This window comes from Pongo pygmaeus, chromosome 8, assembly GCF_028885625.2.
Source record: "Pongo pygmaeus isolate AG05252 chromosome 8, NHGRI_mPonPyg2-v2.0_pri, whole genome shotgun sequence".
NCBI classification, from domain to species: Eukaryota; Metazoa; Chordata; class Mammalia; order Primates; family Hominidae; genus Pongo; species Pongo pygmaeus.
In genome coordinates, this window is record NC_072381.2 from 131,328,982 (window position 1) to 131,356,921 (window position 27,940).

Genomic DNA, 27,940 nt, shown 5'->3' on the forward strand with positions numbered 1-27,940 from the left:
CAATTTTTCTTAAGATGCTCTCTTTGACCTGTGGGCCATTTAGAAGTACGCCGTTTAATTTCTCATATTTGGGGATGTTCTAGAAATGTTCTAGATTCCTAGTTTAATTCTGTCATCAGAGAACATAATTCACTGAATTTTAATTGTTTAACTTTAGGGTTTGTTTTATGACCCAGAATATGATCTCTCACCACCGCCATCCAGATAATTCTTTAGGTTTTGACGTTTCCCAGCCTGTCTGCTGGTTACTTTTCAGAGTACTTGGGTCATTGCTATTTATATTTTGTCCAGAGTTTCAAATTGTGATCAGTGGAAATGACAGGCTGTAGCATGCATATGCCATCTTGGCCAGCATCACAGGTGGTCAATACATCTTTCTGTTGTTGTTTTGAGACAGGGTCTCACTCTGTTGCCCAGGCTGGAGCACAGTGGCATGATCAGGGATCACTGCAGTCTCAACCTGCTAGGCTCAAGTGATCCTCCCACCTCAGCCTCCCGAATAGCTGGGTCTATAGGTGTGCTGCCATGCCCAGCTAATTTTTGTATTTTTTATAAAGACAGGGTTTTGCCTTGTTGCCCAGGCTGGTCTCAAACTCCTGAGCTCAGGCCATCTTCTCACTCGGGCCTCCCAAAGTACTAGGATTATAGGCATGACCACCGCACCTGGTCAGTACATCTTAAAAATAATTTCTGATCCACGTTGAATAATGATGGCCTGTAAATATTTTTTCTTGCACTTGCCTTGTTGGGTTTCGATATCAAGGTTGTTTTTATTTTAACCTTGTAAAATGAACTGGGGAGTCTTCTTTTTTTCTTCTCTCAGTTTGTGTTAGTGGCAGAGTTTTTTTTTTTTGTTTGGTTGGTTGGTTTCTCTTTTTCTTGTATGTTTCATGGAACTTTTTGGTGAAGGCACTTGGGCCTGGAAATTTCTTTATGGTAAGTTTTTTCATTGCTGATTCAATATATTTAATCTATGTAAGTTTTTTTCTACTTTTTGAGTCAATTTTGATTTTTTCTAGAAATTCATCTCTCACGAGGTATGGTGGCTTATGCCTGTAATCCCAGCACTTTGGGAGTCTCAGGTGGGAGGACCACTTGACTACAGTAGTTCAAGACCAGCCTGGGCAATATAGTGAGACTCCATCTCTACAAAAAATAAAAATAAAAATTAGCTTGGTGTGTAGTGGTGGGTGCCTGTAGTGTGAGCTACTTGGGAGGCTGAGGTGGGAGGATCATTTGAGCCTGGAAGGTCGAGACTGCAGTGAACTGTGATTGTGCCACTGCACTCCAGCCTGGGCGACAGAATGAGACCTTGTCTCAAAAAAAAGATTTTTCATCTATGCTTTAAAGTCTGTTGGCATAAAGGTATTCATAATTGTACATTATGGATTTGTTTGAGACAGGGTCTCACTCTGTTGCCCAGGCTGGAGTGCAGTGGTGCAATCACGGCTCACTGCAGCCTCCGCCTCCCAGGCTCAAGCCACCTTCTCGCTTCAGCCTCCCAAGTAGCTGGGACCACAGGCACGTGCCACCATGCCCAGCTAATTTTTGTATTTTTCGTAGAGACGGGGTTTTGCCATGTTGCCCAGGCTGGTCTCAAACTCCTGAACTTGAGCATTCCTCCCACTTTAGTCTCCCAAAGTGCTGGGATTACAGGTGTGAGCCATCGTTCTTGGCCTGCAAGTTGTGACTTCCTTTCAGAGTCTTTCTATCTGTAGTATGGTCCTCCTGTGCAAGATTGTTTTTTGACTGCTTTTTCTTGACAAATCTTGCTAAAGGTCTGTGAATTTTATAATGTATTTTTAAAGAACCAGGTTTTAGCAGGGCATGGTGTCTCATACCTGTAATCCCAGCACTTTGAGAGGCAAAGGTGGGAGGATCGCTTGAGCCTGTAAGGGGGAGGCTGTAGTAAGCTGTGATTGAGCCACTATACTCCAGCCTGGGCAACAGAATGAGACCCTGTCTGAAAACCAAAAAAACCACAAGTTTTAGCCTGGCTGATTCTATGGTATGTTTCTTTTGTATTTCATTTATTTGTTTGTTATGTTTTTCCTTTTTCTTTCTTTGAATTTAATTTGTTCTTTGTCTGATTTATTGACTGATGCTTAGGTTTTTTTTTTTTTTGAGACGTAGTCTCGCTCTTTCACCAGGCTGTGGAGTGCAGTGGCACAATCTTGGCTCACTGCAACCTCCAGCTCCCGGGTTCAAGCAATTCTCCTGCCTCAGCCTCCCGAGTAGCTGGGACTACAGGTGTGTGCCACCACGCCCAGCTAATTTTTGTATTTTTAGTAGAGAACGGGGGGGGAGGTTTACCATGTCGGGCAGGATGGTCTCGATCTCTTGACCTCGTGATCCACCTGCCTCTGGCCTCCCAAAGTGCTGGGATTACAGGCGTGAGCCACCGTGCCTGGTCTGTTTCCAAGTTCCTTTTCTAATGTTCTCCTTTAAGCTATAAATTTCCCCAGTCTGGACAACATGGTGGAACTTTATCTCTACCAAACACACAAAAAATTAGCCAGGCGTGGCGGTGCGAGCCTGTGGTCCCAGCTACTTGGGAGGCTGAGGTGGGAGGCTCACTTGAGCCTGGGAGGTGGAGGGGTGGTAGGCCAAGATCATGCCACTGCACTCCAGCCTGGGTGACAGAGTGAGACCCCATCTCAAAAAAAAAAAAGACTGAATTTCCTCTTATGAATGGATTTAACTATATCCTACAGTTTTTAATATGTAGAACTGATCATGAATTTGCCTTATTTTATCTTTGAGCTATGGGCTATTTAAAAGTATACTTTTAGAAAGTTTCTAAAATTGTTGTTACCAGAAATTGTGATCTGTATTATTCCACTTTCTTTGAAGTTTGTCACTTGTTTTAACACTCGACTAGATGGTTAATTTTTGAACTTGTCCACGTTTTCTTGAAGGGAAGTCTATTTCTGCAGTTAAATCTCATGTTCTATATATGTGCATTGAGTCTATTTTTTTCATAATTTTAAATCTTCATCCTCCCTAATTATTTTTATACTTTGTTTACTGAGAGATATATTAAATATCCCACTAGAAGCATGGATTTGTCTGTCTCCTCATCTGTCAACTTTTGCTTTTTGAGGCTGTACTTGGGTGCATATGATTCAAAAAATATACATCTTTTTTTAAAATTTGAACTTTTATCAAAATGAAATGTTTTCCTTCATTTATGTATGCTTTCAACATTATGTATGATATAGCTATAGTAACTTCGGTTAGACTTTGTATTGTGTTTCTTTCACTTGTGTGTGTGTGTGTGTGTGTTTTTTTTTCCTACTATGCTGCCTAGGCTGTAGCACAGGGGCTGTTCACAGGCGTGACTGTGGCTCCCTGCTGCCTTGAACTCCTGGGCTCAAATGATCCTCCTACCTCAGTCTTCAGAGTGGTATGTGCCACTACAGCCAAATAATTGTTTTTATTTCTTTAGAGATACAGTTTGGCTATATTGCACAGGCTGGTCTTGAGCTCTTGGTCTCAAGTGGTCCTCCCACCTCTGCTTCCTGAGTCACTGGGGTTACAGGCATGTGCCGCCAAGCCTGGCTCCTCTGATACGTATTTTAATACCTTTTAAAAGCATTCTATATTTTTGTGTTTTAAATATGACTTACAAATAGCATGGAATGAGATTTTAACAATTTATCCATCTTTAACTGGATTACTTAGTCCATTTGCATGTATTTATATTCTGACATACTTGGATTCTGTATAGATGGTGAGGGGTGTGTGTATGTACATGCATATGTGTTTGTGTCATTTTGTCACTTTCTATTTATCCTACTTATGTTTCTTTTTTTCCTTTCTTGCCTTCTTTTCAATTGGTGGGATATTTTTTCTTCCCTAGTCATTTTAAGTTAATCTTTGTTTATATTTTAGTAACTGTCATGCTAATTTAAATGTGCATATTTAAGTTATGAAAGTCTAAAATTTATCCTCCTCCTGGGTGACAGGATAACTTAATACTTTCATTGCATTAAACTCCTCTTGAGTTATGCTACTACAGTATATTTTCAAGTTTTTATTTTGACATAATTGCAGATTCACAGGCGGTTTTAAGAAATAATATAAAGAAATCCCATATAGTCTTCACTCAGTTTCTCCCAATGGTAACATCTTGCATAACTACCTTGTTCAGATTTCACCAGTTTTATGTGCACTTTTAGTTTTTTGTGTGTATTTAGTTCTATGAAATTTTATCATGTACATAGATTAGATACCTAACCACCATCACCATCATCAAGATACAGAACAGTTCCACCAGAAGGATGGATCCCTTGTGCTACCCATTTTATAGTCACAAACACGTTCCTCACTCCCTAACCCCTGGCAACCACTAATCTGTTTTTCATCTCCATAACTTTATTTCAAGAACACATGTAAATGAAACCATACACTGTCTAATATTTTGAGATTGAGTTTTTTTTATTCAGCATAATTATCTTGTGATCCATCAAAGTTGTTTTGATATATTTTATCATTTTTCTTTTTATATTTCATGGGACATTACTTCTGTTGTTTTATCCGTTTCACATTTGTTTAGTTTTATCCATATATTCACCTGTCTTTTTTTCCCCGCTCTTCATTTCTTCTTGTATCCCAGATCTTCCACTTGGGATCATTTTCTTCCTGCCTGAAATCTTTTAGTATCTGTTTAGTAATGGTTTCCTTGGGCAAACTCCCTCAATTTCTGCACATTTTAAGCTCTATTATGTTAGTCTCATACTTAAATTTTTTTTATTGTGGTATAAGAGGCATACAGGTAAGGAGATCATGAATGTACAACTCAATGAATTTTCACATAGTTAACGCCTAAGAAATGGATATGACCAGCAACCCAGAAGCCTCTCTTCTGTTTCCTTCTAGTTGCTGCTCTTACCTCCTCTCGAGGCAGGATGATCTGCCTGCGTCGGCCTCCCAAAGTGCTGGGATTACAGGCATGAGCCACCGCGCCTGGCCTAAAATGACCATCTTGTCTTTTGAGACAGAGTCTTGCTCTGTCACCCCAGCTGGAGTGCAGTGGCATGATCATGGCCCACTGCAGCCTCAACCTCCCTGGCTCAAGCGATCCTCCCACCTCAGCCTCCTGAGTAGCTTGGACAGGAGGCACACATGCCACACCCAGTTCAATCTGCTGGGCTCAAGCAATCCTGCTTTGACCTACTTGAGATATCAAAAGGGTATCTGTTATTCTGACTTTTTACACTATAGATTAGTTTTCCTATTATTCACTTTATAAATGGGATCTTTTCTTTTGGCTTCTTTTCCCAGCTTTAGACTTGTAAGCTCTATCCATGGTGTTGCACATGGCCGTGGTTTGTTTATTGTTGTATGCATTCAGTTTTACTAATATTGCACAATATGTTTTTCTGTTCTGCTGGTGACTGACATTCAGGTTCTTCCAAGCTTGGGTCCATTATGAGTAATGCCATTATAAACTTTTTTTTTTTTTGAGATGGAGTCTCGCTCTTGTCGCCCTGGCTGGAGTGCAATGGCGCAATCTCGGCTCACTGCAACCTCCACCTCCTGGGTTCAAGCAATTCTCCCTGCCTAGGCCTCCCAAGAAGCTGGGATTACAGGTGCCCACCACCACGCCTGGCTAATTTTTTTTAGTAGAGACGGGGTTTTGCCATGTTGGCCAGGCTGGTCTTGAACTCCTGACCTCAGGTGATCCGCCTGCCTCGGCCTCCCAAAGTGCTGGAATTACAGGCATGAGCCACTGTGCCTGGCCCTAAACTTTCTTGTACTTACCTTTTGGTGCACATGTCTGTACTTTAATCTGTATCTGGGAGTGCAAGTGCTTTATAGAGTGTACGTACAGTTTTAGGAGATATTGCTAAAAATTTTGCAGTGGCTATATCAGTTTACACTCTGCCAGCTGTGGATGAATGTTCCAGTTGTTTCCCATCCTTCTGTTATAGGAAGGGGGTCCTGATCCAGACTCCAAGAGAGGGTTTATTGGATCGGGTGCAAGAAAGAATTCAGGGCGAGTCCATAGAGTAAAGTGATAGCAAGTTTATTAAGAAAGTAGGAGAATAAAAGAATGGCTGCTCTATAGACAGAACAGCCGAGGGCTGCTGGTTACCCATTCTTATGGTTATTTCTAGATAATATGCTAAACAAGGGGTGGATTATTCATGCTGCCTCTTTTTTTTTTTTTTTTTTTTTTGTTTAGACCATGTAGAGTAACTTTCTGACATTGCCATGGCATTTGTAAACTGTCATGGTGCTGGTGGGAGTGTAGCAGTGGGAGGACGACCAGAGGTCACTCTTGTCACCATCTTGGTTTTAGTAGGTTTTAGGCAGCTTCCTTGCTGCAAACTGTTCTATCAGCAAGGTCTTCATGACCTGTACCTTGTGCTGACCTCCTATTTCATCCTATAACTAAGAATGCCTGTCTGGGAATGCAGCCCAGTAGGTCTCAGCCTCATTTTTCCCAGCTCCTATTCAAGATAGAGTTGCTCTTTTTCAAACCCCTCTGACACTTCCATATACTTACTATCATGTCAACTTTTAAAAACTTTGTCTTTCTGGTAGATGTGTAGTAGTATCTCATGGTGTTTGTAATGTGAATTTCCGTAATGCCTAAGTAGGGAAGGGCATCTTCTCATGTTTTAATATTGGTCATTTAGTTGTTCTCTTTGGGAAAGGGCCTGCTCAGGTCTCTTGCCTAGCTTTCTGTTGGGTTACCTGTCTTCCTTTTTAAAATTACTGATTTGTAGGAATTCTTAAATATATTCTGGATCAAAGTTATTTGGTTATATTCTGCCCAGTATTCTCTGAATGATTATTTGAATAGAAATGATTAATTTTGCTATAGTCCAGTTTATCAATATTTTCCTTTATGGATAATGTTTTTGGTTGCAGGGAAGTTCTTTTCCCTGAAGGTTCGATAATATGAGTCTCTGTAATAAACTTGACAGTAGCCAGCTTAGTAGGAACAATGGCATACAGACTGATTATGTGCATATGCACAGGAGTCCAAGAAATATGAGACTCACAGAAGAGCCAGCTGGTTGAAGCTTAGCTAGCAATTTGAGCTGCAGAAAGAAACAGGAGCTTAAAGGCCCCTGGATGGTAGTGGCGTCAAGCTATGGGAGGGCGTGGGGAGGAACTGCACTGCGAACAAAGGCTCTTATGCAGAAAAAAGTCCCTCAGGTAGCAGCCTTCAGAATAGGTGAAAAGTCTGTCTGGGTGTGGTATCCTGAGTGTGGAGACCTTTTAGTTTCCTCTCTTTCCATAGGAGTCTGGTTAATGTAGATCCCAGGAAGGAGGGCAGGGTTTATGACAGACAACAGCATTCCTCCTGGGGGAACTTCTCTTAATCAAATAAGTGAAACTTTGGAGAAAGCACTTCCTGTATTTGCTGCTTCCCAGGTGCTCTGTTTGAAGTCTACAGCTGCATATTTTGGGGTATTTTTTTGAGCCCCAACATGATCTTTATGAAAATTTTTACCTAATTCTGTGTTATCTTCTAGAAGCCTTTTCACATGTAGCCTATCATCTATCTGGAAGGGATTTTTATGTATGGTATCGTTAACAGTGGAGGGTGTGCAGGTTCTTGGCGTCCTGAACAGAGAATTGGACAAAATGCACAAAGCAAGGAGGGAATGAAGGGATTTATAGAAAATGAAACTACACTCCACAGTGTGGGAGCAGCCCTGAGCATAGGGGCTCAAAGTTCCTGTTACAGAGTTTTTATGAGTTTACCCTCTACTTGGGATACACCCTGTGTAAATGAAGAGGATGAAGTAAAGTTACAAAGTAATTTATGGCATACGCCCTATGGAGAGGATATTTCCTGTTATAGCTGAAGTATGAATTGGCCTGATGTTGCCTGCCTCCAGACCCTATTTTCCTGCCTCAGTATCAAGTAGAAAACTTTTTCACATGGCTATCCAGTTGACTTTGGCACTGTTTATTAAAATGACCATCTTTTCTTCTTTTTTTTGAGATGAGGTCATGCTGTGTCACCCAGGCTGGAATGCGGTGGCATGATCTCGGCTCACTGCAACCTCTGCCTTTTGGGTTCAAGCGATTCTCCTGCCTCAGCCTTCCAAATAGCTGGGATTACGTGTGCCTGGCTAATTTTTGTATTTTTAGTAGAGATGGGGTTTCACCAAGTTGGCCTTGAACTCCTGACCTCAGGTGACCCACCTGCCTAGGCCTCTCAAAGTGCTGAGATTACAGGTGTGAGCCACCACGCCTGGCCTAAAATGACTATCTTTTCTTTTGAGCAGAGTCTTGCTCTGTCACCCCTGCTGGAGTGCAGTGTCATGATCATGGCTCACTACAGCCTCAACCTCCCTGGCTCGAGCAATCCTCCCACCTCAGCCTCCTGAGCAACTGGGACAGCAGGCACAACATGCCACACTCAGCATTTTTTTTTTTTTGAAGTAGACATGAAGTCTTGCTATGTTTCCCAGTCTGGTCTTGATCTACTGGGCTCAAGCAATCCTTCTACTTTGACCTCCAGAAGTTCTGGGATTACAAGTAGGAGCCACCACACCTGGCCCATCTTCACTGTTCTTCAGTGTCACCTTTATTATAAATCAAGTACTATACACATGGGCATGCTTTTGGCCTCTGTAAGTTCCTTTTTAAAATTTTTCCACAAATTATTGGGGTACAGGTGGTATTTGGTTACAAGAGTAAGTTCTTTAGCGGTGATTTGTGAAATTTTGGTGCACCCATCACCCGAGCAGTATACCCTGCACCCTATTTGTAGTCTTTTATTCCTTGCCCCCTCCACACCCTTACCCCCAAGTCCCCAAAGTCCATTGTATCATTCGTATGCTTTTATGTCTTCATAGCTTAGCTCCACATATCAATGAGAACATACAATCTTTGGTTTTCCATTCCTGAGTTACTTCACTTGGAATAATAGTCTCCAATCTCATCCAGGTCACTGCAAATGCTGTTAATTTACTCCTTTTTATGACTGAGTAATATTCCCTGGTATAAATATACCACAGTTTATTTGTCTACTTGTTGATTGATGGGCATTTGGGTTGGTCCCACGATTTTGGAATTGTGAATTGTGCTACTATAAACAGGCATGTGCAAGTATCTTTTTTGAATAATGACTACTTTTCCTCTGGGTAGATACCCAGTAGTGGAATTGCTGGATGAAATGGTAGTTCTACTTTTAGTTCTTTAAGGAATCTCCACACTGTTTTCCATAGTGGTTGTACTAGTTTACATTTCCACCAGCAGTGTAGAAGTGTTTCCTGTTCACTGCACCCACACCAGCATCTACTGTTTTTTGATTTTTTGATTATGGCCTTTCTTGCAGGAGTAAGGTGGTATCACTTGTGGTTTTGATCTGCATTTCCCTGATCGTTAGTGATGTTGGGCATTTTTTCATATATTTGTTGGCCATTTGTATATCATCTTTTGAGAATTGTCTATTCATGTCCATAGCCCACTTTTTGATGGGATTGTTTTTTTCTTACTGATTTGAGTTTGTTGTAGATTCTGGATATTAGTCCTTTGTCAGATGTATAGATTGTGAAGATTTTCTCCCACTCTGTGGGTTGTCTGTTTACTCTGCTGACTGTTCTTTTGCCATGCAAAAGCTCATTAGTTTAATTAAGTCCCAACTATTTATCTTTGTTTTTATTGCATTTGCTTTTGGGTTCTTGGTCATGAAATCCTTGCTAAGCCAATGTCTAGAAGGGTTTTCCAATGTTATCTTATAGAATTTTTACAGTTTCAGATCTTAGGTTTAAGTCCTTAATCCATCTTGAGTTGATTTTTGTTATTAGGTAAGAGATAAGGATCCAGCTTCATTCTCCCACATGTGGATAACCAATTATCCGAGCACCATTTGTTGAAAAGGGTGTCCTTTCCCCACTTTTTGTTTGGTTTGTCGAAGATCAGTTGGTTATAAGTATTTGGGCTTATTTTTGGGTTCTCTGTTCTGTTTCATTGTTTCTATGTACCTATTTTTATACCAGTACCATGCTGTTTTGGTGACTATAGCCTTATAGTATAGTTTGAAATCAGGTAGTATGATGCCTTCAGATTTGTTCTTTTTGCTTAGTCTTGCTTTGGCTATGCGGGCTCTTTTTTGGTTCCATATGAATTTTAGAATTTGTTTTTTCTAATTCTGTGAAGAATAATGGTGGTATTTTGATGGGCATTGTGTTGAATTTGTAGATTGCTTTTGGCAGTATCATCATTTTCACAATATTGATTGTACCCATCCATGAGCATGGGATGTGTTTCCATTTGTTTGTGTCATCTGTGATTTATTTCAGAGGTGTTTTGTAGTTTTACTTGTAGAGGTATTTTGCCCCCTTGGTTAGGTATATTCCTAAGTACTTTAGTTTTTTTGCAGCTATTGTAAAAGGGGGTGAGTTCTTGATTTGATTCTCCCCTTGGTCGCTGTTGGTGTATAGAAGAGCTACTGATTTGTGTACATTGATTTGTGTACATTAATCTTGCATCAGAAAAACTTGCTGAATTCTTTTATCAGTTCTAGGAGCTTTCTGGAGGAGCCTTTAGGGTTTTCAAGGTAAACAGTCATATCGTCAGCAAACAATGACAGTTTGACTTCCTCTTTACCGATTTGGATGTCCTTTCTTTCTTTGTCTGATTTCTCTGGCTAGGACTTCCAGTACTATGTTGAGGAATGGTGAGATTGGGCATCCTTGTGTTGTTCCACTTCTTAGAGGAAGTGCTTTCAACTTTTCCCCATTCAGTATTATGTTGGCTGTGGGTTTGTAATTGATGGCTTTTATTACATGAGGTATGTCCCTTGTGTATCATCTTTGCTGAGAGTTTTAATCATAAAGTGATGCTGGATTTTGTTGAATGCCTTTTCTGCATCTATTGAGATCATGTCATTTTAAAAAAAAATTTTGTTTATGTGGTGTACCACATTTATTAACTTGCATATGTTAAACCATCCCTGCATCCCTGCTATGAAATCCACTTGATCATGGTGGATTATCTTTTTGATATGTTGCTGGACTTGGTTAGCTAGTGTTTTGTTAAGGATTTTAGCATCTATGTTCATCAAGGATATCTGTCTGTAGTTTTCTTTTCTGGTTATGTCCTTTCCTGGTTTTGGTATTAGGGTGACGTTGGTACCAATTCTTCTTTGAATATCTGATAGAATTCTGCTGTGAATCTGTCTGGTCCTAGACTTTTTTTTTTGTTGGTAATTTTTAAATTACCATTTCAATTTTGCTGCTCATTATTGGTGTGTTCAGGGTATCTAATTCTTATTTAAGGTAGGAGGGTTGTATTTTTTCCAGGAATTTATCCGTCTTTTCTAGGTTTTCTACTTAATGTGTGTAAAGGTGTTCACAGTAGTCTTGAATGAGCTTTTGTATTTCAGTGTTGTCAGTTGTAATATCTCCTGTTTCATTTCTTAATGAGGTTGTCTGGATTTTCTCTCTTCTTTTCTTGGTTGATCTTGCTAATGGTCTATCAATTTTATTTATCTTTTCAAAGAACCAGCTTTTTGTTTATGTCTCGTCTTTTTTGTTTGTTTCAATTTCATTTAGTTCTGCTCTGATCTTGGTAATTTCCTTTCTTCTGCTGGGTTTGGGTTTGGTTTGTTCTTGGTTGTCTAGTTCCTTGAGGTGTGACCTTAGAATGTCAGTTTGCACTTTTTCAGTCTTTTTGATGTAGGTGTTCAGGGCTATGAACTTTCCTCTTAGCACCACCTTTGCTGTATCCAAGAGGCTTTGATAGGTTGTGTCATTATTGCCATTCAGTTTGAAGAATTTTAAAATTTCCATCTTGTTTTCATTTTTGACCTAATGCTCATTCAGGAACAGGTTACTTAACTTCCGTGTATTTGCATTGTTTTGAAGATTCGTTCTGGAGTTGATTTTCGATTTTATTCCACTGTCATCTGAGAGAGTGCTTGATATAATTTCAATTTTCTTAAATTTATTGAGGCTCATTTTATTGGCATTTGCAAGTTTCATTGGTTGATTTGTCTATATTTTGTTTGGTTTTGGAAATAAGTATAATAAAACACAGTCCTGCTCTTAAAGTGCATACAATCAGTTAAATAGCTAATTTCAATATAATGTGGTGTGGAAGAAAAACATATTAAAATTGTGCTGTATTTAAAGTTTCATAATTGAAATGTTAATTTCTTTACTAAAGTGACCCTTCTAATGCAGCAGGAAGACTGTTTTTATAATTGAAAGATAGTTTGCATTTTATTACTTGGCTTTTCTTTATAGTTTACTGTACATGAATATATCCCTAAACATGTATTATTGTAATTCTGCCTCTTTTGGGGCAGCATCTACCTTACAGCGCTGGCTGAGGGCTGAGCTGAGCGTGGCTCCGAGGGAATCCAGCCTTGGGCAGTAGGTGGCAATGTTGGGCAGGCAGATGAAGGCTCCGGGATGTCTGGCTAGTCATGAGGACTGAGCTGTGGGCAGAATTCCAGTCCTGCATGAATTAAGGCTGGTCCCCAAACCAAGTGGAAGAGAGAGAACAGACTGGAGGAGGAGGGGAGGAGAGGTCCACGATGAGAGCCGCTGCCATTTATTTAGCATTGTGTACTGAGCTCTGTGCAGGGCACCTAACAGCCTAGCATGCAGCAACTCAGTTCCCACCACCTGCACCCCACCCATTTTTTTTTTTTTTTTTCCAAATCACAAAGAGAAAGACAGTTGGAATGTGGCAGAACCAGGATTCTATCCCAGTCTAGCTCTCCTCACAACTCTGAATCATCTGGTGACAACAGTGTCTTGCTGGAATTGCCAGTTGCTGCTGCTCAGGTGCAGCTGGTGCCTGCGCTGCAGGATGGTGCCATGGGCCTGGCTGAGCTGTGGCTCCCAGCACGATGCTGTTTCTTCCCCAGGTCTGCTCAGTGCTGCAGTTCAGCAGGGTGGAGGCTATGCTGTCCATGCCCCAATCTCTTCTGCCTGGGGGTGTGGGCAGAGCTGCTGGCCTTTCATCCCTTTGCTTGTTTCTCCAGACATCTCCTCCTACTCTGATAGAGACACCCTGCCTTGGGACATCCCCCCATTCATTCCTTCACGGAAAGTCAGCCTATTTTTCTATGTTACTTTGTGGTCATCTTCGTAATATTTCTTTGTGGCATCGACAGCAGTTTGTAACTGGGGATTATCTGATGATTATCTCTCTGCCCTGTGGAACTATAAACTTCTGAAGGCAGGGGCCGCATCTGAGCTCACTGTTGTATCCTCATAGCTTTACATGGCACCTGACATCCAGAAGCCTTACATATTTACTTGATGAATGAATACGTGAATGACTTCCTTAAACTAATTTTGTCTCTTACTTCCTAGTTGCCAGGTGGTATAAGACAGCAGGGTTATGATCTAATATATATTTGATGTGGTAAGAAACTAAAGGCTTGTTGGGAACTTCATTCTCATTTGGGGCAAATCAAGATTTTGTGATTCTGAAGCAGTTTGGGGAGTTGTCTTTAAGAAAAAGAATGCTGATTATAAACAAAAATTTGTTATAAATCTTTTAGAATGCCAAAAACTATAATTAAAAAGATAAAAAACTGACCAATGTCACAGATATCATAACATTTGGAAAATAACATTTATTAACTAATTGCCCAATATATTTCTATAATATCTTCTCCTATATATTTTGGCTACATGTTATTATATTACCTTTGTATAACAATTCTGTCATAATAACTTCAGTGGCTAGAATAGAAAGATAATTTAGTCTTTCTATTATAGTAATTAAACTTTTTTCTTTAGTCTAAAAATGTTAGACTTGCATAAATTTCTTGCTATATTACATGAAGACTACATTTTTAAGCTAATAAGGGCCACCAGTGAGGGAAAGGTTTACGTACTTTCTTTACCTTCTCTGAATTTGTTATTATGGAGGTGTAGTAGCATGTTTGATGGTAGATTTTCAACTACAGGCAAAGCGTGGTACATATTCCTGGAGCATCAGTTTTACTTGTTAGTATATATGTAGAAACATTTTTATATTAAGACAAACGGAAACATCAGAGAATACTGTGCAAAACATATAATTTAAAGCTCAAACACCAGACTTCATAAGTCTATAATTTTGACCTAATAGCTTGACACTTTTGAATCTAAGACAGTAATCCTGATTTCCATCATAGTCTTTCCATTTGTTTGTAGGTATTTAGTTGAATTTAGTGATTTATTTTTTGTCCTTTTTTCATTCCTTAACTGAAATTTAAACATACTTTTTATAGAAATAAAAAGGATATACAGAAAAATGCACATATCATAAGTGTATGGCTTGCTGAATTTTCACAAAGTGAACCCACTGGAGCGAGACTCCGTCTCAAAAAAACAAACAAAAAAAACCATTCCCACAACCCCAGAACTACCTCCTCTTCTTCCTTTCCAGATTCAATCTCCATGCTTGCCAAGGAAACCACAGCCCTGACTTCTAACAGCATGGGTTAGTTTTGCCAGCTTTTGAACTCTGTGTAAATAGAAGTATACAGTATGTCCTTATTTGGATCTGACTTACTTTCCCCAACGTTATGTTTGTAAGATTAATCCATATTGTTGTAGATAGTTGAAGATCCTTCTTTCTCATTGCTATTCCATTAATATAGCACCATTTATTTATTCCAGTATTGATAAACATTTGTGTAGTTTCTTGTTTTTGGCTGTTATGAATAGTACACCTAGGTCGGGCGCAGTGGCTCACGTCTGTAATCCCAGTACTTAGGGAGGCTGAGGTGGGCGGATCACCTGAGGTTGGGAGTTGGAGACCAGCCTGACAAACATGGAGAAACCCCATCTCCACTAAAAATACAAAATTAGCCAGGCGTGTGGTGGTGCATGCCTGTAATCCCAGCTACTCTGAGGCTGAGGCAGGAGAATCGCTTGAACCCGGGAGGCGGAGGTTGCAGTGAGCAGAGGTCGCACCATTGCACTCCAGCCTGGGCAACAACAAAAGCAAAACTCCGTCTCAAAAAAAAAAAAAAAAATACCTCTATGAGCATTCTAGTACATGTCTGTTGGTAAACATATGTATGTATTTCTGTTGACTATATACCTAAAAGTGGAATTGTTAGGTTATATGGTATGTATGTGACTGACTTTGGCTAGATATTGCCAAACAGTTGTTCAAGATCGTGACTTGTAATCTCACCCACAGTGTAAGGAAGTTCTTTTAGTACATTGCATGATTGTATGAGAGATCTCACTATTCCACCTCTTTACTGACACTTGGTATTTTCTGTCCTTTTAATTTTAGACTTCATAGTACCTGTGAAAGCAGTTTCTCATTGTGGTTTTAATTTGGATCGTAGTTTATTACACACATTTTTGAAAAGATTCTGTTTCACAACTTGTTTTTGGTATTGAGTAAATGTTTAGAATTGTCATATTTGGAAAGACCTCTATCAACTTTTTTCATGTATAAGCTTTAAGATTTCAGGGTATTTCTCATATGAAGGAGTCTGATGGAATAAACTATGGTATGGGCAATGGAGTACCATGCAACTATATTTAAAAAAAAAAATGAGGATGATCTCAGTGAACTGATAGGGAGTGACTTTCTATGATATATAAAATGAAAACTGCAAAAGGTATAGCTAGAATGATGTATATACCTTTTGTGCATATGTATATTTATAGTATATAGGTTTTGCAAAAAATAAGCAAAAGAATAAATCAAATGTGAATGAAATGAAATACCCACAACAGGAGGTAAGTAGGAATAAGGTTGAAGGGATAGGTAAGGGAATGAGGTTTAAAGCTACCTATAAAGGTAACTATAACAAGTTTAACAGGTAGCTGTTAAACCATGTTAATGTTTTACAGATTCAAAACTTAAAATTTACAAAGATGGAAAAAACTGAAATATAATATAGATGCAAGTAGACCTAGTTTATTAACAAACCACACAGATATTCATTGAACTTGTAAACACATTTTTCAGACTCCATACGTTTATTGGTGTGTATATATTCTAAAGACACAGACCGTAAAGGCCTACTGAACATTACTCAGTCTGTTGGTAGTTTTGATTCTATTGTGTGTGTATTCTGGGATTGAACAATTGAGAAACCATATTGATGCTTGGAAAACAGGATTCTCACTGCAGAATAAAGAATATGTAAATATGGAAGGAAGAAAACAATATAGTCATGTTGGGTTTGAACTGGAGTGAATAGTGTGAATTCATGATTAAAAAAAAAAATCCTGACTGTCCACTTGAAAAGTTTAGAGACAATGACTGCCCAGTAGGAATGAGCACACTCAGTGCGAGACCTCAGTTGCTAAATATATTTCCCATTAACGGAAGTAGGGGAAATGGCTTAGCAAATTGGATGATCCTGGTATTGGGGCATGAAAACTACAAGGTGAGCCTAGAATATCCAATGTGCCAGGAAAGCAAAGAGGTGCTTTAAACATCTCTGGGGAGTGGTTGGACACAGTGGTTTATGCCTGTAATCCCAGCACTTTGGGCGGCCGAGGTGGGTGAATCACTTGAGGTCAGGAGTTCGAGACCAGCCTGGCCAACATGGTGAAACCTTGTCCCTACTAAAAATACAAAAATTAGCCAGACATGGTGGCAGGTGCTTGTAGTCCTGGCTACTTGGGAGGCTGAGGCAGGAGAATCGCTTGAACCTGGGAGGCAGAGGTTGCAGTAAGCCAAGATTGCACCACTGCACTCCAGTCTGGGAGACAGAGTGACACTCTGTCTCAAAAAACAAACACCTCCCCCCCCACCACCAACACTCTAGGGAGTGGTAAAAGTATACAGAACCAGCTTGAAGGGTCTCCCACTAGCCAAATTTGAAAGCATTTGAGCATCAAAAGAATAATGTTAATACCCTCACAATGGAGAGATCTGGCAAACTCCACTGTAACCAAGTCATCAAGCTTAGAATCACTAATAATGAAACACACCAACATCACATGCCACCTGATATGTTGTAGTGGAAAATATACAGTATCATCTATGTATTCTTTTTGCTAAAAGTATTTAATCTGAATATAATTATGCACATACACTCAGACAAATTGTAGCACATTCCAGAAAGCAACTGGCCTGGACTCTTAAATGTGATTGTGAAAGACAACGAAAGATGGGCATCTGTTCTAAAATAAAGGAGACAGACACACCTGCTAAATGCAGTTTCTGATTCTTCATTGAATCTGATGGATTGCAGAAAAAAAAAACCTAGCTAAAAAGAAAAAGGACAATTGGGAGAAATTTGAATATGGACTTACGTATTTGATAATTTTAAGTCAAGCTTTTCAGTGTAATGGTATTGGAGTATACAGGAGACTGTCTTAGGATATACATGCTAAAGTACTTAGAGAAGCATTATGATATTTGTAACTTAAATGGTTCAGTGAAAAATAAAAGTGTACACATAATATATCAGAATAAAGCAAATGTGGCAACATTTTAAGGATTCATTGCACTATTCTATCTTTAGGTATAGAATTTTTGAAATAAGTTAAAACAGTGATTTCAGGGCATTTTACACATTTTTGTGCAGTGACTAATCCCCGTATCTCTTTAAATTAAGGATACTAATTTACCATTTTGTCATCTATGGTTCCCTAATGGGAAACCTGTTAATATAACTCATGGTATTAATAAATCCAAAGAATGATGAAAAGACATTGATAAGTCTAAATCCTTTCTAGTTTAAAAATACTTTTAAAGTAGGAAAATATGGATGATTGCCTTACATAATAAATTATATATATTTCATTCTAAATGCTAACATCATGCTTTAAGGGAGCAATACCTAGAAGCATTCTTATTAAAGACAGGGTCAATAAAATAAATAATTTCTACTGTCATTCTTTTTTTCTTTTTTCTTTTTTTTTTTTTTGAGACAGAGTCTCGCTCTGTTGCCCAGGCTGGAGTGAAGTGTCATGATCTCGGTTCACTGCAACCTCCACCTCTTAATCTTAATCCATTTAAATGTGAAAGGCAAAACAAAAACTTTTGGAAGATATGTCAGTGAAGGGGTGACCTGTCCCTCCACACCTGTGGGTATTTCTTGTCAGGTGGGACAAGAGACTGAGAAAAATGAGACACAGAGACAAAGTATAGAGAAAGAACAGTGGGCCCAGGAGACCGGTGCTCAGCATACGGAGGACCTGCACCAGCACGGGTCTCTGAGTTTCCTCAGTATTGATTACTATTTTCACTATCTCAGCCAGAGGAATGCGGCAGGAGAACAGGGTGATAGTGGGGAGAAAGTCAGCAAGAAAACATGTGAGCAAAGGAACTCTGTGTCACAAATAAGTTCAAGGGAAGATACTATGCCTGGATGTGCACGTAGGCCAGATTTATGCTTTTCTTCACCCAAACATCTCAGTGTAGTAAAGAGTAACAGAGCAACATTGCCGCCCACATATCTCGCCTCCAGCCACAGGGCGGTTTTCTCCTGTCTCAGAATAGAACGAATGTACGATCGGGTTTTATACCAAGATATTCTGTTCCCAGGGGCATGCAGGAGACAGAGGCCTTCCTCTTGTCTCAACCTCAAGAGGCCTTCCTCTTTTACTAATCCTCAGCACAGATCCTTTACAGGTGTCGGGCTGGGGCATGGTCAGGTCTTTCCTTTCCCACGAGGCCATATCTCAGGCTGTCTCAGTGGGGAGAAACCTTGGCCAATACCCAGGCTTTCTTGGGCAGAGGTACCTGAGGCTTTCTGCAGTGCATTGTGCCCCTGCTTAATCAAGAATGGAGAATGGCAATGACTTTTACCAAGCATACTGCCTGTAAACATATTGTTAACAAGGCACATCCTGCACAGCCCTAGATCCCTTAAACCTTGATTCCATACAACACATGTTTCTGTGAGCACAAGGTTGGGGCTAAAGTTACAGATTAATAGCATCTCAAGGCAAAACAATTGTTCAGGGTACAGATCAAAATGCAGTTTCTTATGTCTTCCTTTCCTATATAGACACAGTAACAGTCTGATCTCTCTCTCTTTTCCCTACAGTCAGAAAATGTATTTCTAAACTTGGGATAGGAAATAACATTTTCATAAAGGTAAACTGTAAAGAAAGTGAAATAATAAGACACAATCCTGCAGAAATTCTATATTTGCAACATATCTGACAGGATTAGATTTCAGACTACATAAAGAATTTCTACAAGTCAATTAAAATAAATCCAGTGAAAAAATAAGCAACATATGGACAATAGACATTTTGCAGAAGAAGCAATTTGGCAAATAAAATCACGGGAAGGCATTAAAGCCGTTTGGAAAACAGGGAAATAAAAATGAAGACCATCGTAAGATACGATTTTGCATCTACAGGACTGGCAATAATTCTGATAATGGATTATGGGTCAGTGGAAACTCATACTTCTGGGGAAAGTGGAAATTAGTATAATCACTTCGAGAAACAATTTGGCATTATCACACAAGTTTGAATATTTGTGTAGCTATTGACTAATAGATTTCACTGCTAGGTCTAGGCCCCAGAGAAACTTGCGTCTGGATACCAAGAAGCCAAGAATGTTCGTAACTGTACGGTCTGCAGTGGCGAAAACCTAGACACGACCACATGCCCATTGTGAGGAGCCTGAGTACATTATGGTATATTCACATGATGAAATATAACACAGCAATGGAAAAGTGTGAACCACAGCTACTCACAACTTGATATATCCCAGTAAAGAAACCAAGAATGTTCATAGCTGTACGGTCTGCAGTGGCGAAAACCTAGACATGGCCACATGCCCATTGTGAGGAGCCTGAGTACATTACGGTATATTCACATGATGAAATATAACACAGCAATGGAAAAGTGTGAACCACAGCTACTCATAACTTGATATACCCCAGTAAAGAAACCAAGAATGTTCATAGCTGTACGGTCTGCAGTGGCGAAAACCTAGACATGGCCACACGCCCATTGTGAGGAGCCTGAGTACATTACGGTATATTCACATGATGAAATATAACACAGCGGAATAGACGAGCCAAGATGGCCGAATAGGAACAGCTCCGGTCTACAGCTCCCAGCGCGAGCGACGCAGAAGACCGGTGATTTCTGCATTTCCATCTGAGGTACCGTGTTCATCTCACTAGGGAGTGCCAGACAGTGGGCGCAGGTCAGTGGGTGAGCGCACCGTGCACCAGCCGAAGCAGGGGCGAGGCATTGCCTCACTCGGGAAGCGCAAGGGGTCAGGGAGTTCCCCTTCCAGGGGTGACAGACGGCACCTGGAAAATCGGGCCACTCCCACCCGAATACTGTGCTTTTCCGACGGGCTTAGGAAACGGTGCCCCAGGAGAGTATAGCCCGCACCTGGCTCAGAGGGTCCTACGCCCACGGAGTCTCGCTGATTGCTAGCACAGCAGTCAGAGACCAAACAGCAAGTCGGCAGCGAGGCTGGGGGAGGGGCGCCCGCCATTGCCCGGGCTCGCTTAGGTAAACAAAGCAGCCTGGAAGCTTGAACTGGGTGGAGCCCACCACAGCTCAAGGAGGCCTGCCTGCCTCTGTAGGCTCCACCTCTGGGGGCAGGACACAGACAAACAAAAAGACAGCAGTAACCTCTGCAGACTTAAATGTCCCTGTCTGACAGCTGTGAGGAGAGCAGTGGTTCTCCCAGCACGCAGCTGGAGATCTGAGAACGGGCTGACAGCCTCCTCAAGTGGGTCCCTGACCCCTGACCCCCGAGCAGCCTAACTGGGAGGCACCCCCCAGCAGGGGCAGACTGACACCTCACACGGCCGGCCAGGTACTCCAACAGACCTGCAGCTGAGGGTTCTGTCTGTTAGAAGGAAAACTAACAGAAAGGACATCCACACCAAAAACCCATCTGTACATCACCATCATCAAAGACCAAAAGTAGATAAAACCACAAAGATGGGGAAAAAACAGAGCAGAAAAACTGGAAACTCTAAAAACCAGAGTACCTCTCCTCCTCCAAAGGAACGCAGTTCCTCACCAGCAACGGAACAAAGCTGGACAGAGAATGACTTTGACGAGCTGAGAGAAGAAGGCTTCAGACGATCAAATTACTCCGAGCTACGGGAGGATATTCAAACCAAAGGCAAAGAAGTTGAAAACTTTGAAAAAAATTTAGAAGAATGTATAACTAGAATAACCAATACAGAGAAGTGCTTAAAGGAGCTGATGGAGCTGAAAACCAAGGCTCGAGAACTACGTGAAGAATGCAGAAGCCTCAGGAGCCGATGCGATCAAATGGAAGAAAGGGTATCAGCCCTGGAAGATGAAATGAATGAAATGAAGCGAGAAGGGAAGTTTAGAGAAAAAAGAATAAAAAGAAACGAGCAAAGCCTCCAAGAAATGTGGGACTATGTGAAAAGACCAAATCTACGTCTGATTGGTGTACCTGAAAGTGACGGAGAGAATGGAAACAAGTTGGAAAACACTCTGCAGGATATTATCCAGGAGAACTTCCCCAATCTAGCAAGGCAGGCCAACATTCAGATTCAGGAAATACAGAGAACGCCACAAAGATACTCCTCGAGAAGAGCAACTCCAAGACACATAATTGTCAGATTCACCAAAGTTGAAATGAAGGAAAAAATGTTAAGGGCAGCCAGAGAGAAAGGTCGGGTTACCATCAAAGGGAAGCCCATCAGACTAACAGTGGATCTCTCGGCAGAAACCCTACAAGCCAGAAGAGAGTGGGGGCCAATATTCAACATTCTTAAAGAAAAGAATTTTCAACCCAGAATTTCATATCCTGCCAAACTAAGCTTCGTAAGTGAAGGAGAAATAAAATACTTTACAGACAAGCAAATGCTGAGAGATTTTGTCACCACCAGGCCTGCCCTAAAAGAGCTCCTGAAGGAAGCGCTAAACATGGAAAGGAACAACCGGTACCAGCCACTGCAAAATCATACCGAAATGTAAAGAACATCGAGACTAGGAAGAGACTGCATCAACTAACGAGCAAAATATCCAGCTAACATCATAATGACAGGATCAAATTCACACATAACAATATTAACTTTAAATGTAAATGGTCTAAATGCTCCAGTTAAAAGACACAGACTGGCAAACTGGATAAAGACTCAAGACCCATCAGTGTGCTGTATTCAGGAAACCCATCTCACGTGCAGAGACACACATAGGCTCAAAATAAAAGGATGGAGGAAGATCTACCAAGCAAATGGAAAACAAAAAAAGGCAGGGGTTGCAATCCTAGTCTCTGATAAAACAGACTTTAAACCAACAAAGATCAAAAGAGACAAAGAAGGCCATTACATAATGGTAAAGGGATTAATTCAACAAGAAGAGCTAACTATCCTAAATATATATGCACCCAATACAGGAGCACCCAGATTCATAAAGCAAGTCCTGAGTGACCTACAAAGAGACTTAGACTCCCACACATTAATAATGGGAGACTTTAACACCCCACTATCAACATTAGACAGATCAACGAGACAGAAAGTCAACAAGGATACCCAGGAATTGAACTCAGCTCTGCACCAAGCGGACCTAATAGACATCTACAGAACTCTCCACCCCAAATCAACAGACTATACATTTTTTTCAGCACCACACCACACCTATTCCAAAATTGACCATATACTTGGAAGTAAAGCTCTCCTCAATAAATGTAAAAGAACAGAAATTGTAACAAACTGTCTCTCAGATCACAGTGCAATCAAGCTAGAACTCAGGATTAAGAATCTCACTCAAAACCGCTCAACTACGTGGAAACTGAACAACCTGCTCCTGAATGACTACTGGGTACATAACGAAATGAAGGCAGAAATAAAGATGTTCTTTGAAACCAACGAGAACCAAGACACAACATACCAGAATCTCTGGGATGCATTCAAAGCAGTGTGTAGAGGGAAATTTATAGCACTAAATGCCCACAAGAGAAAGCAGGAAAGATCCAAAATTGACACCCTAACATCACAATTAAAAGAACTAGAAAAGCAAGAGCAAACACATTCAAAAGCTAGCAGAAGGCAAGAAATAACTAAAATCAGAGCAGAACTGAAGGAAATAGAGACACAAAAAACCCTTCAAAAAATAAATGAATCCAGGAGCTGGTTTTTTGAAAGGATCAACAAAATTGATAGACTGCTAGCAAGATTAATAAAGAAAAAAAGAGAGAAGAATCAAATAGATGCAATAAAAAATGATAAAGGGGATATCACCACCGATCCCACAGAAATACAAACTACCATCAGAGAATATTACAAACACCTCTATGCAAATAAACTAGAAAATCTAGAAGAAATGGATAAATTCCTCGACACATACACCCTCCCAAGACTAAACCAGGAAGAAGTTGAATCTCTGAATAGACCAATAACAGGAGCTGAAATTGTGGCAATAATCAATAGCTTACCAACCAAAAAAAGTCCAGGTCCAGATGGATTCACAGCCGAATTCTACCAGAGGTACAAGGAGGAGCTGGTACCATTCCTTCTGAAACTATTCCAATCAATAGAAAAAGAGGGAATCCTCCCTAACTCATTTTATGAGGCCAGCATCATCCTGATACCAAAGCCTGGCAGAGACACAACAAAAAAAGAGAATTTTAGACCAATATCCTTGATGAACATTGATGCAAAAATCCTCAATAAAATACTGGCAAACAGAATCCAGCAGCACATCAAAAAGCTTATCCACCATGATCAAGTGGGCTTCATCCCTGGGATGCAAGGCTGGTTCAATATACGCAAATCAATAAATGTAATCCAGCATATAAACAGAACCAAAGACAAAAACCACATGATTATCTCAATAGATGCAGAAAAGGCCTTTGACAAAATTCAACAACCCTTCATGCTAAAAACTCTCAATAAATTAGGAATTGATGGGACGTATCTCAAAATAATAAGAGCTATTTATGACAAACCCACAGCCAATATCGTACTGAATGGGAAAAAACTGGAAGCATTCCCTTTGAAAACTGGCACAAGACAGGGATGCCCTCTCTCACCACTTCTATTCAACATAGTGTTGGAAGTTCTGGCCAGGGCAATTAGGCAGGAGAAGGAAATCAAGGGTATTCAATTAGGAAAAGAGGAAATCAAATTGTCCCTGTTTGCAGATGACATGATAGTATATCTAGAAAACCCCATTGTCTCAGCCCAAAATCTCCTTAAGCTGATAAGCAACTTCAGCAAAGTCTCAGGATACAAAATCAACGTGCAAAAATCACAAGCATTCTTATACATCAATAACAGACAAACAGAGAGCCAAATCATGAGTGAACTCCCATTCACAATTGCTTCAAAGAGAATAAAATACCTAGGAATCCAACTTACAAGGGATGTGAAAGACCTCTTCAAGGAGAACTACAAACCACTGCTCAAGGAAATAAAAGAGGATACAAACAAATGGAAGAACATTCCATGCTCATGGGTAGGAAGAATCAATATCATGAAAATGGCCATCCTTCCCAAGGTAATTTACAGATTCAATGCCATCCCCATCAAGCTACCAATGACTTTCTTCTCAGAATTGGAAAAAACTACTTTAAAGTTCATATGGAACCAAAAAAGAGCCCGCATCGCCAAGTCAGTCCTAAGCCAAAAGAACAAAGCTGGAGGCATCACGCTACCTGACTTCAAACTATACTACAAGGCTACAGTAACCAAAACAGCATGGTACTGGTACCAAAACAGAGATATAGATCAATGGAACAGAACAGAGCCGTCAGAAATAATGCCACATATCTACAAGTATCTGATCTTTGACAAACCTGACAAAAACAAGAAATGGGGAAAGGATTCCCTATTTAATAAATGGTGCTGGGAAAACTGGCTAGCCATATGTAGAAAGCTGAAACTGGATCCCTTCCTTACACCTTATACAAAAATCAATTCAAGATGGATTAAAGACTTAAATGTTAGACCTAAAACCATAAAAACCCTAGAAGAAAACCTAGGCATTACCATTCAGGACATAGGCATGGGCAAGGACTTCATGTCTAAAACACCAAAAGCAATGGCAACAAAAGCCAAAATTGACAAATGGGATCTAATTAAACTAAAGAGCTTCTGCACAGCAAAAGAAACCACCATCAGAGTGAACAGGCAACCTACAAAATGGGAGAAAATTTTCGCAACCTACTCATCTGACAAAGGGCTAATATCCAGAATCTACAATGAACTCCAACAAATTTACAAGAAAAAAACAAACAACCCCATCAAAAAGTGGGCGAAGGACATGAACAGACACTTCTCAAAAGAAGACATTTATGCAGCCAAAAAACACATGAAAAAATGCTCACCATCACTGGCCATCAGAGAAATGCAAATCAAAACCACAATGAGATACCATCTCACACCAGTTAGAATGGCAATCATTAAAAAGTCAGGAAACAACAGGTGCTGGAGAGGATGTGGAGAAATAGGAACACTTTTACACTGTTGGTGGGACTGTAAACTAGTTCAACCCTTGTGGAAGTCAGTGTGGCGATTCCTCAGGGATCTAGAACTAGAAATTCCATTCGACCCAGCCATCCCATTACTGGGTATATACCCAAAGGACTATAAATCATGCTGCTATAAAGACACATGCACACGTATGTTTATTGCGGCATTATTCACAATAGCAAAGACTTGGAACCAACCCAAATGTCCAACAATGATAGACTGGATGAAGAAAATGTGGCACATATACACCATGGAATACTATGCAGCCATAAAAAATGATGAGTTCACGTCCTTTGTAGGGACATGGATGAAATTGGAAATCATCATTCTCAGTAAACTATCGCAAGAACAGAAAACCAAACACCGCATATTCTCACTCATAGGTGGGAATTGAACAATGAGAACACATGGACACAGGAAGGGGAACATTACACTCTGGGGACTGTTGTGGGGTGGGGGGAGGGGGGAGGGATAGCATTGGGAGATATACCTAATGCTAGATGACGAGTTGGTGGGTGCAGCGCACCAGCATGGCACATGTATACATATGTAACTTACCTGCACATTGTGCACATGTACCATAAAACCTAAAGTATAATAATAATAATAATAATAATAATAATAAAAGAAAAAAAATAAAAATTAAATTAAAAAAAAAAAAAAAAAAAAAAAAAGAAATATAACACAGCAATGGAAAAGTGTGAACCACAGCTACTCACAACTTGATATATCCCAGTAAAGAAACCAAGAATGTTCATAGCTGTACAGTCTGCAGTAGCAAAAACCTAGACATGACCACATGCCCATTGTGAGGAGCCTGAGTACATTATGGTATATTCACATGATGAAATATAACACAGCAATGGAAAAGTGTGAACCACAGCTACTCACAACTTGATATATCCCAGTAACATGACATTTAATAAAACAAGTCTCAGAAAATCATACCATTTTATACCATTGTTATAGTGGCATTAGCATTGTAGCAGCAAAACCAAACAATACGGAAGAATTCATATGTACAATGTTATTTCACTTTTATAAGTCATAGGGATAATGTGTGCAAAACTGGTGGTGGAATCTTTGGGGGTTATTCAGGGTAATAGGATAGGGCCGGCACACAAGTGGAGCCACTGGTATTAGTAATGTTCTGGCCTTCAGATGGGGGCTGGTTCCCAGCATGTGCCTTTTACATTTTATTAGGTATGGGGTCCACACACCCTTCTGATGTGAAATGTCATGATAATGGTGAAGGAAAAATAAGAAATAGCCTCTGTATATAAAGAGTAATCAGAGTTAATATAGGAAGGGAACTTCCTAGATAAAATACTAGGAGTAAATTTCATGGGCAGTGTGCAAGAGCATTGTGAAGACATCGAGAGTCTGCTGAGAGCCACAAAAGAAACTTCAACAAAAAGTCACAATTTGTTCTTAGAAAAATTTATTCTCGATGGATTGATAGGTGCAGCAAACCACATGGCACATGTTTACCTATGTAACAAACCTGCACGTATATTCCAGAATTTAAAAGAACAATTTATTCTTATAAAGATGTCAATTCTCCCTGACTTCATAGGCTTAACATTTTATAAAAATTTTAGAGTTTTTCCCCAATCTGGACAAGCTGAGAACTCTCAGCAAATCTTAAACAATTTGAGGAGGAGGACATTTTTTAATGAAAAGAATACAAAATTAAGAAAACAAAATTAGGTAGAAAAGCTAACATTAACTAAAAACAAGAAAATAAATTACAAATATTTAAAAGCTGACAAATATAAAACATTACCAACTTAAATTCAGAAAAATATTTTTATTAATTGACTGCTTGATACACCTGTTATATTTTTCACTTTTATTAACTGAATTATCAAATCTAAGAGCTTATTTGCTACTTCTATTTGAAGTTTGTGTCTTTAATTACTGCTTTTCATTAGATCTGAAATTTTTTTATAATTTGCTTTTTTTTTTTTTTTTTTTTTTTTTTTGAGATGGAGTCTTGCTCTGTCACTCAGGCTAGAGTGCAATGGCATGATCTCAGCTCACTGCAACGTCTGCCTCCCAGGTTCCAGCAATTCTCCTGCCTCAGCCTCCTGAGTAGCTGAGATTACAAGCGTGCGCCACCACGCTGGGCTAATTTTTGTATTTTTAATAGAGACGGGGTTTCACCATGTTGGCCAGGCTGGTCTCGAACTTCTGACCTTGTGATCTGCCCACTGCGGCCTCCCAAAGTGCCAGGATTACAGGCGTGAGCCACTGTGCCAGGACTATAACTTGCTGCTTGATGTCAGAATAATTTCTATTAATTTCATTGTTTGTCTTTAATCACCGTTGTTTCATAGTCCAGTAATTTTCTGTATTTTCTGTTAAACTCTTCATATGTCTAAATCAGGAATCAGACATTTTTCATTTTTTTTCTAAACTAGCCTAAAATTGTTTTTCTAAATTGCAGTTAAAATGGCATATTTGACCTTTGGTAACTTTTAAAATATTGACATATAATTAATATACCACAAAACTCACCCTTTAAAAATATGCATGATTCGGTGGCTTTTTATTATATTCACAAAGTTGTACAATAATCACCATTATCTA

The 27,940-nt window shown here is 39.8% G+C and overlaps 1 protein-coding gene across 7 annotated transcripts in view; it reads left to right on the forward strand.

Annotated features, from left to right (window-relative positions):
- The window catches only part of FANK1 (fibronectin type III and ankyrin repeat domains 1), a 128,758-nt gene that overhangs the window by 25,480 nt on the left and 75,338 nt on the right, over window positions 1-27,940 (forward strand). The window contains exon 2 of one of the 7 annotated variants that reach the window (XM_054436489.2): window positions 910-936. The exons of the other annotated variants lie outside the window; for them this stretch is intronic. Coding sequence (XP_054292464.1) covers window positions 910-936 — 27 coding nt within the window. The remainder of the gene's footprint in view (window positions 1-909; window positions 937-27,940) is intronic. 7 annotated transcript variants of the gene reach the window in all.